This window comes from Thermobia domestica, chromosome 16, assembly GCF_964235325.1.
Source record: "Thermobia domestica chromosome 16, izTheDome1.hap1.1, whole genome shotgun sequence".
NCBI classification, from domain to species: Eukaryota; Metazoa; Arthropoda; class Insecta; order Zygentoma; family Lepismatidae; genus Thermobia; species Thermobia domestica.
Window position 1 is genome coordinate 162,504,123 of NC_137469.1, and position 22,483 is coordinate 162,526,605.

Below are 22,483 nucleotides of genomic sequence, written 5' to 3' on the forward strand. Positions count from 1 at the left end.
CAAGATTATCGTTGTCACAAGTTGCAACAATTTCCTATTCATTGCTGTTTTTGAAAACTTGCAGCCATTTTGAGATTTTACATTTGATCGCCGTTGGTCTCGTGCTTCTACTCTGAAACTTTCAACGTAAAAGACCGAAAATTGCGCTTTGTAGCATGGATACCCGCTAGTTTAAAAAGAAAATGGCCGCCATTTTCAAATTTTACGTTGGTATGTCGCCAAAATCTATACAGGAAATTTAGTATGTTTCGTGCTTGTACCCTGAAAATTTAAACTTAAAAGATGGAAAGTGGTACCCTGTAGTATGTGTGGTACAGACAGACGAACGAACAAAAGTAGACAGAGCCTCAGTAACATCTAGGGATGGCCAGATCCGGATATTTTTGGATCCGGATCCACTTGGGTCCGGATATCCGGTATCCGGACACTGGATCCGGATCCGAGATTTCGGATCTTGGATCCGGATCCGAAAAAACGGATCTTGGATCCGGATCCGAAATTCCGGATCTTGGATCCGGATCCGAAATTTCGGATCTCGGATCCGGATCCGAAAATCCGGATCTTGGATCCGGATCCGAAAAAACGGATCTTGGATCCGGATCCGAAAAAACGGATCTTGGATCCGGATCCGAAAATCCGGATCTTGGATCCGGATCCGAAAAAACGGATCTTGGATCCGGATCCGAAAATCCGGATCTTGGATCCGGATCCAAAAATCCGGATCTTGGATCCGGATCCGAAATTTCGGATCTTGGATCCAGATCCGAAAAACCGGATCTTGGAACCGGATCCGAAATTTTGGATCTTGGATCCGGATCCGAAATTTCGGATCTTGGATCCAGACCTGAAAAACCGGATCTTGGATCCGGATTCGAAACTCCGTGTCAGAAAATTCGTTTGTTCCGAATCAGCAAAATTTTCGAAATTATTGATAAAGTGATTTTCATTCCTATGCTTAAAATAAGATTTTAAGACACTTTTGGTATCTGATCGTGTGACAGCCTTGCGTTCTCTTCATTCTGTTGATATTTGGTTTTCGTGCCTTAATATGTCACAATTACTGCAAATTTGATTGAGTAAAACTGTCGACTTAGGTGAGAGCAGTCTCATTGTCAGATTCGATTCTAGTAGAAATACTTGACCGAAAAGGTAGTAAATCTTTTTTAAAGCGGTCGTCCTGATGGAAATTTGTCCTTTGTTTTCTGTAACACTAGTCAAATGCTGGGATGAAACCTTAATCTCAAGCCCAAGCTTCTTCATTAGACTCAGGCTGCTTACTTTTCTAATTCTTTCTGAGTTATTGTGGTCACTGAATGAGGCCATTTCCTAGTCGTGATGGGCTAGGCCATTGCTAATAGAACAGCCCATAAAATATAGATCAAATCAAATTAAGGAGCAACTTCCTTTTCTTTCTCTTGATGAGATTTTTTCTTTCTTTAAAAATACGTTTCTCTGTGACCGTACCACTCCAGTTAGAATTAACAATTGTAGTAGAAATGAAGTTCTAAATGGCAATTAATGTATCAAAATCAATGTATTAATGTACTGTATGTGTATACAAAATACGATATGGAGCCTCGAGCAGTAACACGTATCTTTGTAATTAGTAATCCACTACTATTAACTCTGCATAGGTTGTATAAGGAGCTATATCATTCATGTACACACATAGGCGGATGCAGGGGGAGGGCGAAAAGTCGTTCGCCTCTACCCAGCGCCACCATTAACAGTGTACTTTAGAAGTAATTTGTGGCAATTTCAGATCATCTAAGTAATTTTTCACTGCTAGCATCTCCAACCGCCCCCTAAGAATCCATCCGCCCCCTCCAGGAGTCCGTTCTGGATTCGGCCCTGCGCAAACATAATATACAACTCATTGAAGAGTACATTTTGGTAGCTTTTTAAAATTTTTATCTTAAAAGATTGTCATTTCTCGTGGCTACTTATGCAATTTTGTCCACAGGCATACATGCAATTTCCAGTCATTACGCAAATACATTTATGTACTTAATAGACCTCGGCTAGTTGGGGGCTTCGCCACTAGACCCCGTTACTAGGGCCTCGCACCACTAAACCCTCTAATCATAATCAATTTAAAAAGAAATGACTGGGGATTTGCCCTTAGACCCTCTGATATCTCATTTGATCGGCCTATGACCTCGTACCTCGTAAACATACAACCATACCGAATCTCAGTTCAAATATCAAATTGTATGTAATAACATTCCGGTATCCCGAGACATACCGAATTTCAGTGCGAGTACATGGGGGCTTTCCCCCCAGCCCACACATTTGCTCGGTCTACGGCCTCGCCATCATACGCCTGCAAACATAACGAATTTTTAAGGGGGCGCGGTGGCTCAGTGGTAGAGCGTTCACCTCCGGTGCTTGGGGTCCCTGGTTCGATCCCAGCTCGCGCCGTGTAGACTTTGTGGTGGACAAACATCGTGCTCGTGGGTTTTCTCGGGATTTTCCCGTTTCCTCCCACTTTCTTCATTTCATTTATTTCTCATAATCACCGTCTCCTTTAGCCTAACCGGCATGCCGCTTATGATATTTATTTTGCTCGTAATAAAAAATAGAAATAATGACGAAAATTCAAAGACATCCATGATTTTAGCGTAATGCTGCAGGAGTTCAGATCATTGAATTAATCATAAGAGCCGACTGTATAAGATAGACTACATTAAATTCCAATGTGGCACAAAGAAAATATGCAACATTACTATGCAGTTTTTCAACGTTATAACTCATTCTGAAAATATTATCATAGGTCTCACAAACAATTGAGTTTTAATCCTAACTAGATTAATATATAACAAAAGGCAGATCTATACAATTACTGAGATGAAAGTGGCATACTTGTAGTACGTTTAAAGATATACTAAAGACTAAATGATGGGGTGTGCGCAACAGTGGTCTAACCCCGAAAAATGTGAAAATGAGATTTTCATGTAATCTTTTGTCATTTAAATTGAATTGTCTTCCCACTGAGTTAGATAAAATTCACCTAGTCAATTTTATACATATGGATATTTCAGTTCTGGGTCTCAATCTAAGGCCTAAAATATTCAAATCAGGAGTCCGAATCTGAACTTCGAAATTTCGGGTGTGGATAGAGGAACCGAATATCCGGATCCAATATTCGAAACTTCGGATCCGGATCCAAGATCCAAAATTCCGGATAAGGATTCAAGATCCGAAATTCCGGATCCGGATCCAAGATCCGAAATTCCGGATCCGGATCCAAGATCCGAAATTCCGGATCCGGATCCAAGATCCGAAATTTCGGATCCGGATCCAGGAACCGGATATCCGGATCCGGATCTAAGATCCGAAATTCCGGATCCAAGATCCGAAATTCCGGATCCGGATCCAAGATCCGGATATCCGGATCCAAGATCCGAAATTCCGGATCCGGATCCAAGATCCGGATCTTATAGGATCCGGATCCGGATATTATAGGATCCGGATCCGTCTGGCCATCCCTAGTAACATCCCAGGAGCCTCAGTAACGTTCACCAAGTGTGAACACCAAATATATTAATTTAAAACAAAGATTTTTGAAGTTCACTTCCGATACTTTGTGCGTTCAATTACTGGAATTTCTCGGGCACTTGTTGCAAGCACTGGCGTCGTTAGCTTTTTAAATCTGGATTGGAGGGGGGGGGGAGGTGTCGGATGAATCAAAATCCTCTTCCCGACAAAAGTTATATATACAAAGTTGTCTTATTTTCTTTAAGCACAATTGACTAAAATCTGGGAAGGGTGCGTCCACCGACCCAACCGCTAACGACGTCCGTGTTGCAAAACGGTTCTTTTTAGAAAATTAATTTAAAACAACGATATAATACATGTTTTATAAGCTAAATGTTTCAAAATGTCTTAAATGAAATTAAATATCTCCCAACGTAAAATAAATAGTTTTATTGTTGAAGTATTCACTTCCGATGCTTTGTGCGTTCAATTGCGGGAATTTCCCGAGCACTTCTTTCGCGACTGTTTTCTTCTTCTTCGAAAATGCAGCTTTCTTTACTGTACATTAAAACTTCCACTAGTACTGAAGTTTGAATTCAGCACTGGAAATAGTAAGCGTTAGGTAGTTTTTGGAACCCTGAGCATTAAGCTTCTTAAATTTGTCAAGAACTTTTACGCTATTGCTGGTGTTGATTCTACAGAATGCTTATTTGAAGAGTACAAACAAATGACTGAACTAAACTATTGTTGTTGGAAAACCAAATTTTACTGAAGAATACTTGTGTTACCGTCAAAGGTAATCAAAAATAATGCTAATAGTTTTACGAATGCACTACATATTTATTGGTAGTACCTGCACCTATGGCCTTGAACCCGTCAAACGTATGAAATATAATGTCCCTCGGCATGGCCGAGTCGGCGAGCACACTATTCACGGAAAGTATTTTCTACAATAAAAAATTGCATATTTTGCTTCAAATAGGCTATAAGCACAATCCATACATTAATTTGATTTATAATTATCTCAAGCTAAGGTAAGTTTTTTTTTTTTTTTTTTTTTTTTTTTTTATTTATTTATTCGTTCTATGCATTCAGAACTTTATAAAGGTCTTATGTTGAATGTTGTATCCCTTAACGTGAAAGCACCTAATTCGCCCGAGAGGAATCCAAAATCTGATAAAAATCACTTTCAATGTAAGCACTTTAGTTGTACTAATGATATAATAACAAGAAGCTCAAAAATCCAGGTGGGTTTTTCAGGTAGGTCCAAGGGTTTTTTCGACCTGGGCCCACTTGGGCAAACCCTGCAAAGTACACTGGTATATTTAGAACTTCTGTTTAAGTTCATTTATCATCGCAAGGCTTCTTACGGTGCCATATACTCTGATCAGCAATTGAATTAGAGACAGCAGGACAGTTACAGAAATCTCCCTGCAGAGGCAGCACCAGTGCATGTGAATGAAATGCATCGCGAGGGTACCGCTGCCGTGTACTTGCTCTCTCGGTACCGTGTCAGTGAAGTGTGCAATGGGCAAGGCGAAGGACCTGAGTGTACTTGACCGTGTCAAATCGTAGGGGCCAGACTACAGGGTGGCTCGATTTCGGAAGTGGCTGCGGCACTCGGAGATTCAAATGCAACTGCGTCAAGGGTGTATCGTGCGCACCTGGCTTCCGGTAAAACCGCAACCACATGGGCAAACTGCCACGATCAGAGGAGTGTCGATGATAAGGGTAGACGCCGAATGGCCCGCATCGTAACAGCAGATAGACGGGCCACAGTCCATCAAATCGCGGAGAGGTTCAATGCAAGATAACAATGCCGTGTCAGCAGCCACACAATTCACAACCACCTGCTCTCCATGGGATACAGAAGCCATCGACCTCCGCGAGCATCCTTTCTAGCATGGGCAAAGGAACACTGCCTCTGGACCGTGGAAATGTGGAAAAAGGTTGCCTGGACGGTTTCATATTGGTACAGTCCGCAGCGAAAGATCTCCAACATGAGCATGCAAGTTTATTGTGAAACGACAAAGTCTTTTGCTCCAAAATAAATGTACAAGGAAGGACGCCAAGGTTTCTCTGGCGTGATTCGTGCCACTTAGACATTATGTTGATTCCCTGGGCTGTTAGGCGTAGTTTCACAATACACTTACATGCTCATGTTGCAGGTTTTTTGCTGCGGATTGTACATACCGATGAACCGGTAAGGGTGCGTTGCCAAGCGCAAAGGAAATTGATCCATCGTGACAGTAGAGAACTGTGCAAACCAGTGGTTGTATTCTCATCTGGGGCATGTTTACGTGGACTGAAATAGGTCAACTAACATCTGTAACACAGTCCCTCATAGGTAAACGCTACCGCGATATTCTGGACGACCATATCATATCATTTGCTCGGCTGCTACATCCAGGTGGTGACCTCATCTTGCAGCAGGACAATGCGCCGCCCTACCGCTCTAGGATGGCAGCAAACTGGTTTGATGAGCACTCCTCTGATCTGCAAACATTCCCTGGCAACACGGTCATCAGACCTCAATCCGATCCAATACATATGGGACACCATGGAACGACGCCTTCTGCTGTGGACCTTCTTCCAACTAACCTGCAAACTCTGTGGGAGACTTTTCAGCTGATATGGATTGAGATTCCACAACAATACTTCAGGTGGAGTCCATGCTTCCGGCGGGTACCTTCCGTTATCAAAGCGAAAGGTGGTGTTACACGCTATTACGCAGATGTCTATAATTCAACTGGTGATCAGTGTATATTGTCTTCCTTTTTATAACTACAATACTTTTAAGTCTAGCAGTTTAATAGATGCGCAGAAGAATCTAAGAACAATTATAAAAGCTAGTAGGTATAGTGAAATAGTGAAAATCATGAAACAGGATATAATGATATTTGCTGTAAATCGGATACAAAATCCATCTAAAATAATTCCGGTAAGCATATTTTCCTTCATTTATTATAATTAATCGCTTGTTTAAATCACCATTTTTATTTTTTCCTAAATTTATATTTTCAAGCACTAATAGATAAGACTTTAACGTACACTGACCTACGCGGAGAAAGTGATCACTTATTATATAACCTATAATATTAGAAGTATAATAAAGAAAGAATGATACTTTTGCTTTTATTGACTTAGGAGCCATAAGGCAAAAACTACGTGCTAGGGAAAATTTCAAGATGGCGTACTGCTTATTAAAATGTCGGGAAACCAGCAACTAGAGTTTTGGGACTGTTTTAGTATATCAACACATAGAACATATTATAACAGGTTTAATCTTTTTTTTTAAATAAGTTTGATCGATTTTTTGTCGTAATTGCACTGGACTGGGGCTATTTATTCTAAAAGGCGGAAAACACGCAACTGGAATTTTATACAGGATAACATCAGTAAAACATATTTCAATAGATTTCATCATCTTTTTAAAACGTTTATCTCAAACAGTAATTTCAATGGACACATAGGCCTACATACAGAAAGATAGTGCGAAATACTACTTTCAGGGTTCTTGCGCACCCCCCTGCCGACGCTACTGTTTACGAACTATTTATTAAACTAGCCGGACTTCCAAACCTGTTGATAGTTGATGGAAGTTGCAGTAAAAAGCAGTTTCACATCAATCGCACCCTCGCTGCTGAAAAGGGACGCTTAATTCCAAGTAAGCAAGAAACTCGTCTGATGTCGAGCCGAAGAACTTTTCAATCAGAAATAAATTTCCTAGCACTAAGTCGTGCCTGTCCTCCTCAATATTAGTAATTATGAATAACCATATAAGGACTAGCTAGACTACGATATTTGTGTACTATACTAACATTTCGTTTGTAGTAAATTCCTGTATTTATGTCAATCTTAAAATTTGATAAAAATGGAAAAATTTCCCTTTACAATAAGTATGGCTTTTACACAGGGTGTTAGAAGTGGTTAAAAGTCGAGAAGTTTGAAGACGGCTTATAACATTGAAAGGGTTTTGAGCTTTTTTTTAAAAAAATAAATAAATAAACAGTTTTTGGGTAACAAAAGAAGTTTTATTTATGTATTTGTTTTTAAGGTAGGAAATTGACAATAATTCATACAAAACTATGTACGTATTTCTGAATTAGCAACTCAGGTAGATATTTGATATTTTAGTTATTAAAAACTTACAAGTAAATTTAATAAACTCATAATTTTAGACCATTTTCTTCTATGTTTCAGAGTAATCCAGAATGAAAGAGCCAACCAATACAAAGAGTAATCCTGGGTTACGAGCGCGGAGTGGGTAAGTTTTGAATATTGAAGTGTGGCTTAGATTAATAGTCTCTGCGTTCAAGTCTAGTACACATGGGGTAGTTCTTCAGTTTACTATGCAACAAACGTGAATTTTCTGTCTTGCAGCAAGACAAAAGTATGTGTTTTTTACCAAATTAATAACTAATTATGAAAATGAAATCAGAAATGTTCCATCACGTGTCGACGTTTCTAGAAAAGATATGCCACCTATACCACTTAGCCTATATTTCATGTGCCCACTGTAAGCACTGACTGAGGAATGTAGATCAAACGAAAGGACAACAGTCTCTTGCATGAGTTGACAGTTAAAACAAGAATAAATAGGATTGAATATCATTGTTATAGCAAACAACAAAAGCAACGAGTACTTACGGACTTTTTGTCAAGTGTACATTTTGACTTTTCTCGCCTTCTGCTGATAGCGACATTCTTCACCAAGTGTTGCTGTGGGTGTGATAAGACAGTGAGTCACAACTAGAGGAAAGAAACAAGCTTGAGACCTTTGATTGGACTAACCATTTATCCTACTTTATTTTACTTCACAACAACGAATTTCCAGCTAAAATTGTGAACAAAACACCTCCTAGAGTATGACGTCATTCCTTAATGTTTTGACCCCCTTCTGCTCAAAAACACAAAACGCGCTGTTATTGTGTTATGGTATACTGAAGGAGTAACTATTCCCAAAATTTCTTATATATATATATATATATATAGGCCCATTGTAGATATTGGACAGTGAAACATGCCAAATTAGCATAATTGCCCAACTTTACATTTTTTTTTCAGGCCTTCGGGAGCAGCTATAGGTCTGCATATTTTTGTGTATAAACTTATGACCCCGACTATATGTACACTTCCGATGCCGTTTAAATCCCAATTTATATATAAAATAAAAATGAAATTAACTGTCTTTGTGACTTCATCACTCTTGAACCACTCGACCGATTTCAATCGAATTTTCAACATAGATGAGGTTGGATCTGAGATGGTTTTTGTCATATAGACTTGACGGTGCAACTCAGGAGAGGGGGAGAGACATTTGAAAATGATTGAAAATGACCGATATTAGTATTGAATCTATAGTTTTTGGGATCGCTGAGATGAACAGTGACACTTTCGATGCTGTTTAAATCCAAATTCAACTCCGCAGGTTGGAGAAGGGGAGGGGAGATTCATATATATATATATATAGATAGATAGATAATGCCGGATTTACGTATAAGCGAAACAAGCTACAATTTAGAACCCCACTTGCTTGGGGGCCCCAGAAATTTAAAGAGAAAAACGGTGTAGATTTCCAAAACTGAGATAACAAACAAATAAATAAAATCAAATCTGCATATTACTACAGTATGCATGTATGCTACAACATGAAAGTAATGGGGGTCCCGCCTGCCAGCTTACTTCCTAAAACATGACATCTGAACGTATAAAAGGCCCGATTACATTCAATAGCTTAGGATCTCATCACACCAAAATCCGTTTCTCTCTCTCTCTCTCTCTCTCTCTCTCTCTCTCTCTCTATATATATATATATATATATATATATATAAAGGGGGCTATAGCTCCCCCCTTCTTGACCCTTAGGTATACACTGGATAAAATGGACTTCAATCCTGTTTTACACTGGATAAAGCGGCAAACTGTGGTTTATCCCGTCCCTTAATCATATAATCATCAAAAATGACCGTTATTAGTGCCAAATTCATAATTTTCGTAGTCGCTGAGATGAATAGTTTCACTTCCAATTCAAATTCAGCACCGCAATATGGGGAAGTGGAGGAAATATATATATATATATATATATATGTGTGTGTGTGTGTATATAAATCATCGAAAATGACCAATATCAGAGAGCGCTTTAGTAATAGTAAAAAGTGACTTGACTAACGGAACATATTACTATTTTTTTCTTAATTTAACCCAGCGAAGCGGGTGATTGATGCTAGTATAATATAAATCTGGTCTTTAGTTATAAGTTTCTCATAGCGTATACACACGTCCGTGTAGTTTTATGAATACTTGAATATGTATCATAATTTAATACCTGCTATGAATCATAAATGGAGTAAGTTCTGCAATCCCATACTTGAGTTGAATTTTTTATAACTGATCTCACTGTTTCATATTTTCCATTATAAATTATCTGTGCGATTGCCCTCTTCTGTTATGGCATCATCATTCAAGAAAGTTGTGAGATCAACGGAAAATAGTGTTCACATGTTTGTGTTTCAGGTCGCGTCGTCGCACGTTGAAGGGGCTAGAAGAGAATGGAGACTCTTTCGATGAAAGTGATATGTCGATACGCAGAGCTTTAGAGAAAGAGGATGATGATGAAGAGGAGGAGGAAGAAGAAAAGCGTTTGGAAAAGAAGAAAACCTCGGTAAATAAGGTATGTACAAATTAAATACTCGTGTTGCGTACAGGAACTTTATGAAATTACAATGTTGAAGGTGTACGGAAGGTTGATCGGTTTATATCCCACCGATTTGGCAACATTGCCGCCACCAGTGTACTTGCGTCAAAACTATGATCACCAGCATCGTAATTAGTGTGGTCTCAGCTTGCAGATGTCGGAGTGTTGTGTTGACGCTAGTACGAAAGTAAACTATTATTGGGAATGATACGTCACGCCTCTTGTCCAATCATATTTTTCGACTGTGTACGTAGCTTCCAACATTAGCTTGTATTGGACTTTCTGTTTTAATTTTATTGAATGATATCTACATACTAGATTTGTAATTTAATACCTCAGTTTTAGCGTACTGATTATGACACGTTGACTGTAAAATTTTACATGCAAAGCAGTAACGGGATTTTCCCGTTATTGTTGTGCATTTAAAGTAATAACAAGCTTTTCCCGGTAGCTAAGGCGGGAGTTTCCCGATTTAAGAAATATACTCACCGGACCACCCAACTTTATAACGAAACGGAGCAGTCCCGATTTCCGAATAAGTGAATATACTATTGGTGTTGGAATGAAGTGGGTGGAACTTCCATTCTGCTGTTCAAGTCCAAATGGAGGACAATTTCTCTCGAATGTAAGCCGAGAAGCGATTTGAATTCCGCTTTAAGCTTGTGATCCCTTCCAGCATTACTCTGTTGTTGCATAATAACTCCAAAACGAAACAAATTTATTTCTGTCCATATGTGATATATATACGTAGAGCAAATTATTTTTTTAAAAAAAGTTTTTTTTTGTGCTTTTTCTTAAAAAAAAATCATGTTTTTTGCCAACCTTGTTTATAATACACTTAAGAAAGTTACGGTATCAGCCAAATTTAAGATTTATACACGTACGTCGTCATTGTTTACACTCATTCATATACGTATAATATATTTTCATTATTTTTCTTGCTTTATTTCAGTTCAAGCGTAAGAGGTTTAGTGAGCTGTTTCCTTCCGATGAACAGAAAGAGAGTGAAGCAGTAGAAGACGAGAAGGAAAAGGCTGGAGATAATAAAACAACAGAGTCAAATAATGCAAGTAACGCTGGTGAGAATCCTTCGGTGGGTGCCAGACAGAATACTGAAAAGGGAAAGTTGAGGCTCGTAAGAAAGAATCTCAATGCAATCTTGTTGAACAACCCCTCAGATGATAAAGGAAGTAATGAAAATGCAAAGGAAAAAGTAAATGGAGTGGAAGACACACAGAAGTAAGTATTTCGTTTTTTTTTTTTTTTTTTTTTTTTTTAATACTATGAACACAATTGTGGTCATTGTTTCTTGGTAAAAACAAAATGACTAATAAGAGTGCTTACTGAGAATGCAGTGGGGTATGCTTATTTGATCCTACATTATTTGATTTTAGACGGACAATATCATTCAGATTCCGTCAATTATCGGAAAATACTTCTAATTCGTAAATGCATTTTCAAATAAGCTATGTTTTGCCAGTTTCTATCTGTACCATTTTTCCTAGTTGTAAGTGTACTGTAAGCTATGGAAATATGGATAAAAAGGTGAACCACTTAATATGAATTATTTATCAGTAGTTTGGACTAAATATAACTTTCTACATAATTTTATATTAATTGAAGAAGAACCAGATATTGTATAATCGATTTTTATCATTAACAGAGTGTCTATCGGTCATGAAAGTTACGAAATCAGAAAACGGTCATGAAAGTCAAGAAAATTAGCTTTTAGGTCATGATTTTTTAAAATCTGTACAAATATAAGTACAAACTCCAAAATTTCTTTCTATAAAACGTCGAAATTCACCACCAAAAATGTCTGTGGTCGGTTTTAGACGCTACCAGATCGCAAGCAAAACACACTTCTATGGCATGCATGAAAATTCGGCCTAATTCGCACCCAAATTCGCGCTTGAGAATGTTAAGAAATTTTATGATATGGTAAAGAAAAGGTCACAAAAAAATCACGAAATTTCATTTTGGAAGTTTAGTAGACACCCTGGTTAAGTAAATTATTTATTTATTTATTTGCCCATTGTTGGACTGACGACTAGCACAAGTGATCAACGAGGTTTTGGGTTTCATTTCCGATGTGAGAACGTCGAACTCATTATAGTGGTTCGGTTTCCATTGTACGTTTTTTCCTTATATAGCGTCGTTGCTGATATGGCGTGCATAAAAACCAATTTATTTATCTCTAAATTATAAGTTTATAGAATTAGAATTCAAAAATACAAGAAACATTATAGCTAATTTTTAGTTGCTGTTGAGGCAACGCTTGGGGAAATACCAAATATTGTAGTAGACCGACTCGGGTCCATAATATTATAACTCCTTCATAACCAAGGTACATACTAGTTCTATTTCCTTAAACTATCCTATAAAAGTACTGGATCATTTAAAGTTATTTAATTTTCCTGCATTGGGTGTTAAAGATACAGTAGCTGTCCAAATGAGCTTAAATATAAACTAGGGTAAATGTAGATTGTTCTACCAGGGCAGTCAAAAAGTTCCCGGAATGATGATGTAGTTTTGGCATTTACGAAGTAATTACAATGAATCTTGCATAGTACGTCTACCGAGGTAATTATGAATTTAACAAGTGTAAAAAGGTCATAACAGACAGTGAACGACAAGTGCAGTTGGAGTGAGTGTGTGTGGTGATTAGTTGGCACGATGTCGCAGTTCGAGCGACGCTCAAACATCAAGTACATATGCAAATTGGAGAAATTGCTTGAGATAATTTGATAGCCTTGAAACAGTTTAAGGTAACAATGTTTTAAGAGGCTTCATCCCGGCGAAATCAAAATACCGCTAATTTTACAGTAATTATGTGATATCTTTAAAGAGATAAAAGATAATTGAAATGTGGAACAAGAGTGCCCTAGACAGTATCATTTTATATGAGAAACCGTTATCACGACTCACTTATCTACTTTCGATTTCGAGCCATTTTGAAAATCGGTATTTATTTTCGCGTTTCTAAACGCCTAAAAACGGAAAGCCACTAGGTGACTTGTGATAATGGTATCTCACGCAAAATAATATTGTCTAGGGCCCTCTTGTTCCATATTTCAATTATCTTTTATCTATTTGAAGATATCACATAATCACTGTAAAATTAGCGATATTTTAATTTCGCCGGGATGAGGCCTCTTAAGGAAAAATTAGCCTCAAGGGTACCCGTTTCGCCTCCGTAGAAGATAATCAAACCAAACGTGACAACTGAACTTCGGAAAATACGAAAAGCGGATTTTCGTCAGTGTTTCCAGCAATGGCAGTAGCAGTGGAGCAAGTGTGTCTGTTCCGAAGATGCCTATTTTGAACGCGATTAAGTAAATGCGTAATTATGTTGTGGTAATAAAGAGCTGCAACAAGATTCGGGGGATTTTTTTGACTGCCCCAGTACAATAGTTTTGTAATCAGCCTCTGGTTTTATTTAATATTTACCAGTTACTTACGGATTTATGAAGTGTATAGAAAACTCTACTATTGGCATACACTAACATTATAATTGGTAACACTGTTCAGAGGAATAAAATGTTTAAAAAATTTATCACAGGGTACAACTGCTTATGCCTATCTGTTCAAAAATATCCGTTATTGACCATAGGGGCATATTTGTCGCAGACTATGTCTGGGTAACCGTTGAAGTGCTTCAACTTGTGATGACGCTTTTTGGTATATATATCAGCTTTAGTTTAAATAGCTCAAAAATATTTTTCTCTTTGTCTTTAATTATAATCATCCTGAAAGGGTTAGTGGGTCACAAAATAACAGTTATTCAATATTTTGTTGCTATCTTATATTTCTTTATTAAAAATATAATTATAAGCAAAAATAAAAATCGTATGAACTTTCTGGTAATGTTTTCATAATAACTATACAAATTATGTAATACTTGCCGCAAATTGTGAATATACGAAAGTGTACACTTTAGAAAAAAAAATTACGAAAGAGCTATTAGTACTTGTGATCTCTTCCCCCTCCCCTCTCTCGTTATCTTTTCAGTTTCTCAATTTATTCTTCTCCCTTTCCGCGTTATCTTTTCAGGCTCTCAATGATAGTCTCCTTCCCTTCTTCGTTATCTTCTCAGGTTCCCTATGGTAAAAACAGTGCTTCTTCTAGTTATCTATTCGGTTTCTCAGTGGTAGTTTCCTGCCTTGCCATGTTATCTTTTCAGTTACTCAGTGATAGTATCCTCTTTTTCCTCGTTATCTGTTCGATTTCTCAATTGTAGTCTCCTCCCCTTCCTCGTTACGTTTCCAGTTTTTTAATTGTAGTCTCCTCTCCTTTACATTCCAACATATCGTTAGAAAACATTTTCTTGGGTAGTATCCAAACCAGACTTTTTCCTTTTTTTAATTATATACTGTTTTCTTGTTTAATTTGACAAGACCCGGGTATGGATTTTAATACTCTTTCTTTACTTTTGAGCTCTTTTGTGGCTAAGCGGTTAGCGTACGCGCCTTTGATGTGGGACACCCGGGTTCGATTCCGGCGGGAGCTCATGTGGTTCAGATTCCACGTTAACCAGTAGGTCCCGTCTCATATAGCTTCGCTGCTGAAAGGGACGTTAAACTCTCTTTACTTTTCCAGAAGTTGAATTCTTCCCGAGTGTAGATTGGCATGCACTTGACAATACTGATATGTCGTTCCCACGGAGAAAGATTAATATTTAGTTAGAAATAAAAGTGTTAAGTCTTTGCGGATGGACGTGTTTTGCCCCCCGCTCCCTGCAAGATGCCGGTTTTCTTTTATTATTCAAAAATTCATAGAAAAGAAAATCATTTAAATATTTTTTTTAATCTTAAAGGTATTTCGGAGAGCTATTAAATATGCTCTAATATATATATATATATATATATATATATATATATATATATATATATATATATATATATATATATATATATATATATATATATATATATATATTGTTCTTACATTTGGAAATCTTTTACGTTAAACCCAGCGGGCTGATCCCGCATCCTTTCTGAAATATATTAAATTCATATGAATGTCTTCTTACTTTAATAACCCGTTGTATTAACTTAGAGAAATACTTACGTTAAAAGATCTGGAAAGCAAAAGAATTACCCATGGAGTTTCGATACTCTTTTGCATAGTTATTAGTATCTTTAGCTGCTCTGCTAGGCTGGTAACATGTAGACACTTCCCTTCATTCTGTGGAGATCGTTTTTATAGTGAAATAAATAAGTTAAATTCTCACTTCCAAAAATTGTTAAAGAAAAAGTCTCTCTATAAAGGAAGGGACCCACCTACATGGCACCAATCTTGCAGCGCAGCTGAAGACATTGATGAAGATACCAGGGAGCATTGAAACTGTATGAAGAATATTTTGGTTCTCGGATACAAAGTAAAGTCTTTTTGTCTTTGAGTTATTCAATATGTATCAGATAACTACTGTTAGTGATCGTCGTGTTTTTTTTTTTTTACTTTTTTGTGTAATTTATAGGGTAAGCAGTACGACAACCAATGTGCCAAAAAACAGTGCTTCTTTTAACGGAGGCGATCCGAAAGACTTAAAAAGTAATGAAGATATTGTTGCAGAAAATATTGACGCAGCAAAACGGAAAGTAAGAAAATATTTTTTTATGATTATGTTTGTTAAGTTCATATTCAGGGGTAGACAAATATATTGCTGGTTTTTCAAGATGATATGAAAAGACAGAACATTCTATTAATGAACTTTCAGTAATGTACTATTAACAGGGCTGTCCATAAAGGTGAGGGAACTCGTGAAGTTTTTAAGATTTCTTCACTTAGTTTTTTTTTTTTTTTTTCAAGTTCGAAAAGATAATCATGACTTTTCTGCTAACATTAATTCGAAACATTTATAAGTGATCAAGAATAAAGCTTAATATATTGTTAACATAATAATTTAGTGATCTTTGAATTGTTACATGGCTATTTTCATGAAAAGTATTGGCAACAGTGCCGACGACCGTTTAGGGGGCCGTCACAGAAAATATAGCTGTTTCCCATTAAATCAATGAGCCGCCTTGACTATTAGTATACAAAGTAATGAGATTTGGTCTACATATCTATGGCTATGTGTGGTTGATTGTGTCTGTTTGAAAATAGTCTTTCAAATGGTTTCCGTTTCGTTAAGTAGTATACTTTTTGAAGCTTGCCAGTACTCGCTGCAATATATATTTTGGGATGATTTTAATCTACTTTGTGCAGTTGTTAATCTCATAGTTCGAGATTATGAACTGTGGCTGATTCTGTGTATTCATAGTTTATTTCTTAACCCTTGTATGCATATGCAGGGCCTCTCAGGCCCTGTGGGGTTTCATTTTCAAAGTTATTGCAAATCTATTCAATCAATCAACCTTGCTCATTGTGTATTCTTTTAACATTCTTTTATGCATTCGTGAGTAGCTTTAGAATATTTTTTGCATTATCTAGAAAACAATAATATTTGATTTAATTTAGTAACCCCTTAAATGCATATGCAGGGTCTGGCAGGCCCTAATGAAATAATAATGGTATGCGAATTATTTGACATAATTTTGTAAATAAAATTGGTCCTAAACGAATATGTTATTTAGTTTTATTACTTCTTTTTATTAGTATTGTACTTATTTGCAATTAGTCCTATTTATAATTGCTTATTTTATGCCCAGTACATAGCGCTGCAATACATATGCAAGCTTTTATCAATCGTTTGTATATAAGATTGTTTATATAATCTATCAGCCATTTATTAGAGCTTTTTGCTAACTTGTTTCCTTTGTTCGAACAATTACAGCAATATATATCTCTTCCACTGTTGCTTTTATATTGTGACTAGGTGCAATTTGCAATTCCCAGTTACATTGGATGAAGAATCCAATAATACAGTTCATCAAGGAAGTGTAAGTGTAAGTGATGAACATTTCAATACGTCATCACGGTCTGAAAGCACCAGTGGGAATGAAGCTATCAGTGATTCCGATACACATTTTAGTCCAAACGACACAATTTGGAAAAAGAAAACACATCCATCACGGACTCCAGCATATAATATAATAAAGTTTTCCCCAGGTGTTTCAAAGGGAGTAAACGGAATACGTCCAAAAGATGCGTTTGACTGTTTCATTTCAAAAGGAAATCTTGAATGGAATTTTATATTATAGAAAACTTGAGGGAAGAATGGTTGCAACATTGAAGCGAAAAGAGTGGAAAAATGATAGTCTGGACTAAATGAATGCTTTTCTTGGCATTTTGCTACTAGTACGAATAGAAAAAAAAGCTGCGATGTGCCAATCACTAAACTGTTCATCTCTATGAAGTCAAACCAATGTTCAAAGGTATTATGTCTGTCAACAGGTTTGAAGACATAAAGAAAGCCTTACGATTGACAATAAACGTAAAAGGCAAATCTATCTTGAAAATGATATACTGGCACCTATTCGTTTTGTGTAGGAAATATTTCTGTGAAACTGTACAAAAGTGATTGTTCCGTGTGAAGAACTTACTGTAGATCAACAGCTAGTGTCACTTCGAGGTAGGTGTGGGTTCATTGACACGTATATTGACACGCCTCGAAAATCTTGAAAGTACGTAATAAAAATATTTTGGTTATGCGGCGCTCAATCATCATATGCCGTTGATGGTTTTGTATACACAGAAAGAAAACCAAAAGAAACCAATTGAAGATAAATCTGGGAAGAATGTGGTAAAATAACTCTGCAAAACCGTTTCTGGAACTTCACAAAATATTGATATGGATAATGTCTTTGATAGTGTTGATCTGACAGAGTATATGCTACAACAATGACACACCGAACATTAGGGCGAAACAAACGCGACATTCCAGTTGAAATGAGAACCTCATCTTTTTGAGGAGTAGGTTCATCAATGTTTGCATTCAAGCAAACTGTCACTATGGTCAGGTAAGTGCCAAAGAAAAAGAAGACAGTGATTTTGATAACCAACATGCATCATGATAAGACAGTTGATGAAAATAGCCCCAAAAGAAAGCCAGTCATTATAAACTATTACAACAAAACTAAATGTGGAGATGGTGTTATGGGTTAAGACGTTAGAGACTATACATGCAAAAGACAAACTAGAAGGTGACCCTTTGCTCTCTGGTCAAATATGATGGATGTGGAAGATAAATAGTCACATTGTTTTCAGGATGCAGAATCCAAATTGCTATGAAATAAAGAAAGGCAATCGTCCATTATTCTTGCAGGAACTGGCAGAAAATTTAATGAGAAACCAGGTGATTCTAAGATCACAAATACCCAACTTGCCACTAGCAACAATTAGTGTATTGAAGATTACGAAACTGAAAAGGAATAAGCAGGAAAAAAATAATAATATGAATTTTGTCCATACAGTATTCATAGAAAGAGAGCGTTGGTATGCTGCTAGTGTGGCAAAATCATTTGCAAAGAACACATAAAATGATTTGCAATTCATGCATTTTGTAGATACATTTTTCTCAAAACTGCTAAACAATGATGTCATTTGCATACAAGAATGTCAAAAAATATATAATTATTGCTCTTTTGATGATTATAGTACCATTTCTCACAGGTGTCTTTAGAATTTTAAAATAAACTAGAAAATTATGACGTGTATGAGTAAACTGACAAAAGTATATTTGAAGAAAATATTTTGTTACAGTGTTTTTTGTATTTTCTACTAATTGTAATAAATATAAAACAATTGTAAATGTTGTTTTAAAACTTGTATAGTTATTAAAATGCCCATTGTTGGTCTATTGTGTAATAAATTAAGCTATCATAGGGCTGCAAGTAGTAATTTGCATCAAATTCCAAATAGAACCCTTTAAATACCATACAGGGCCTCGAAGGCCCTGCATATGCATTAGCGTATGTTTACTGAACCATGCATACAAGGGTTAATCTCCGGAAGCCAATAGATACAACGTTCAGAGAAAATGATGGCAATATTGCGTTCCCAAATCGTGAAATGGTGTGCGCTAGAAAGAAATTACATAACACAGCCATTTTTACATACGCTGTTTAGGATGTAGTTTCTTTTTACTGGATCTACAAGTATTTTCAGTTAGGGATAGCATACGGTTCTTTGTGTAAAGTTGTTTAGCATATTTACATGAATGTCAAGTGAACTTTGTGGTGGACAAACACCGTGTGCGTGGGTTTCCTCGGGGTTCTTCCGTTTCCTCCCAGTTTCTTCATTCCACCATTTCATTAATTACTCATCATCACCGTCTTCTTTAGCCTAACCGGCATAACCGTGGGACGTAAAATTCAAAAATTTCATTTCATTTCAATAATAATAAACATTAGAATATTATAACTTAAAATAGCGAGCATCTTGAGGCTTCCTGTATAAGTTTCTTTCCAGTAGGCAACGTAAACTGTGTTCGTTACGGAGAATAAAGAATATAAATCAATAATTATGGCAGCATCAGTCTCAATAGGTTTGATCACTGACCACAATACCATTCTGGTAGTTCTCCCGTTTCCTTCCACATTCCCATTTCACCAGTTATTTCATAACAATTAACTTCCATTAATTAATTAATCTCATTTAGCGTGAAGAGCATGACAGTGGGACGTTAAACTAAAAATTGGATTTCAATTTATCTTAGTTATAGTATTTGCTGTTTCAGTTTGTCAATATAGCAGTAATCGCATACACACAGATTTTAATTATGATCCTATGATTTCCCTCCCCCCTCTTATTTCAGAGTTGTGTTGTTTTGGAGAGATTTAGCAAAACTTCATCGAGCAGAGAAGATGAAGTAGCAGAACAGCAGGTGCCGTTAGAAAATGGAATACATGTACCCACTGAATCTACGCCAAAAGACAGTCCACTGCGTACAGCTCCTAACGAAATTGATCGATCTCCTGCGACAGGAAATGATGAAGACATTGTCGAAGAATTGAGACGATCATTAAAGGAAAGTGGAATTGGGGAAGGAATGTCAGGCCCTGTAGAACCACGAGGAAAAGAAATGGAAATACGGCAGTCTTCGAGGAAAAAACCTGGAGAATTTATCGCCCCATCACCGTTAATTAGTAACGGAAAGCAACAAGCGGTAGTTGGTTTTGCTGAAAGCACTCCCATTCACACTCCACCACGTACAAATCGAAGAAAAACTGTTTTCAATTTGTCCCCCATTGCTAAAAGTGATAGTCTCAATCTCAATGTAATTTTTGAAGAGGATGTGGAAGACGGTGAAAGACAGTTAAGACGGTCTCCAAGAAAAAAATTGTGCGGTCCCTCAGGAAATGAGAAGGATGACAAACAAAGGAATGAAGTAAGAGAAACTGGACCGAAAAGAACTCATGGTTCTCCGAAAATTAGATCAGATTATGTGGTTAGAAGTGGTGAAAGAACACCTACTGGTAGTCCAAAGCGATTGAAGCAGGCCAAGACGAACTTAAACCAACTTCCAGAGGACAATGATGTTTTTGCTCCAAAGAATAGGTTGAGAAGCAGGGAGAAAGATAACCAAGCTGAACCAGAAGAGGATAGAGTAACAAGAGCTGGGAAAAGCACTCCAACGAAGACAGAACACATGTAAGTTATTTCCTTAAATTACAATAAAATCTGACCAAAACAAACATTTATTATAACTATTTTGTGTTGGATGAAGGAAATGGTATATTGCCGAAACTGTAATGCAGATTAGTATAAGGAGACTCAGATTCGATTCCCGATGAGAGCTCACGTAGTTTGAATCTCACCTTAAGAGCCTGACATACTAAAAATAATACAAAATTTACCATTTTTCTTTTGCTTGTTTTTCATAAGTGAAAGGAGATAATGAAATGCACCTTATCACAATCATAGATAATGTTATTCTACAATAGTGTTACATAATGAAAAATATGGTTTTGGAAGTTCGTTGTTTAATTTTGGTGGATATCACTTACATTTATTTTTTTTCTTTCTTTAAAAATATTTAAAATGTAGCCTTAAGCTTCTTTGAAGCAATTTATAATACTTTTCTAGTTTATTAAACTAAATACAATAGCAAAAGTTTTTTACCCTGCACATGTCTACACCTTATTCCTTGTTTTGCCTTTTTTTTCCTTACTTGCTACTTTTCACATTTCACTTCAAATCATATGTCAGCTATATTTTGTTTTATCACTTTATTAAGTTAATATTTTAAAATTAACTAACATGCCAGGTAATGCTCTTTTTACTAAATAAAATAATTTATATCCGCAAACATAAACATTATTTATTGTAAAAATACTTATTTTTTACGTTATTAGCTATATTGGTAAATTCACATTGGACAATGTCACCTCCTGTGAGGTTAATTAAAAGTAATGTTTGTAGTACTAAACTTTAAAGGTTTTTGTTCTAAACCTTCTAAAACTTTCTATTTTATGTTAAAACAACGTAATTGTGGGTGTTTCCAAACATTTAAATTTTGTTACCTTTTATTAAAAAAAAAAAAAAAAAAAAAAAAAAAAAAAAAAAAAAATGGGTTTTGTAAAACCAGCCTTTAAATAAAACCACAAACACCAAATTTATCAAAAAAATGAAAGTAAAATTTTAACAAAAAAAACATCGTTAAACAACACGTCATAAAAACACTTCAATACTTAAAAATATTATAATTAGCTAACATATTAAAAAAACTTTACATTTAAAACCACTGCAATTCTTCAAAACCTAACATTCTAATCTACCTACCCAAATTCTGCTGCATCTTTTAAAATATATATTTTATATATTTCATTTATCATTACAACATTAACCCTGTTAAAACTACATCCAAAATTTAATATCTTTTGCATTACATAAAAAAATTATACAATTTAATTATTCATGTTTCTGGCTTTTCATAAAAGCTGGTAATAAAAACAACATCCCCAATCTGTTAGGCAACAATTTTCTTACTATATTAAATTGCCTTCAGTGCATTCCTACTCTATGTACAATAATGCAACATGGTGGAATTGAACCTGAAGAATATATGAACCTGAAGAATTTTCACTGTGTTGACATCCATAGAAATTACACAGTGTTGCCAGAATAACATTTCCCCAAAATCTAAGTTAAGGCAGAGACTAGAGGAATGAACTCAAGTGCATTTGATTACGTATCATGTTGTTTCGGAATCCTGTGAACTACTTTTTAAATAATGTTATTATCAGGGCTCGGATCTTGTTGACAAGTCAACTTTTTTCTGTTACGCATAGGACAAGGCAGCTTCAAATAAAAACGTTATCCTTCAACTCATGGTTCTAAAAGTATATTGTTTTAGGGTCAACTTTTGGTCACTTTTTGCCGTTTTGAAGTTTCAGGTCATTTTTTAAATATTTTAAGGTAACT

The 22,483-nt window shown here is 36.2% G+C and overlaps 1 protein-coding gene across 1 annotated transcript in view; it reads left to right on the forward strand.

The window, feature by feature from the left end:
• The window catches only part of LOC145673500 (uncharacterized), a 110,540-nt gene that overhangs the window by 10,859 nt on the left and 77,198 nt on the right, over positions 1-22,483 (forward strand). Inside the window, exons 2-6 of the mRNA XM_081743270.1 lie at positions 7,681-7,744; positions 9,994-10,150; positions 11,127-11,413; positions 15,654-15,774; positions 19,875-20,710. Of these exons, the coding sequence (XP_081599396.1) occupies positions 7,692-7,744; positions 9,994-10,150; positions 11,127-11,413; positions 15,654-15,774; positions 19,875-20,710 (1,454 nt within the window). The 5' untranslated portion in view covers positions 7,681-7,691. The remainder of the gene's footprint in view (positions 1-7,680; positions 7,745-9,993; positions 10,151-11,126; positions 11,414-15,653; positions 15,775-19,874; positions 20,711-22,483) is intronic.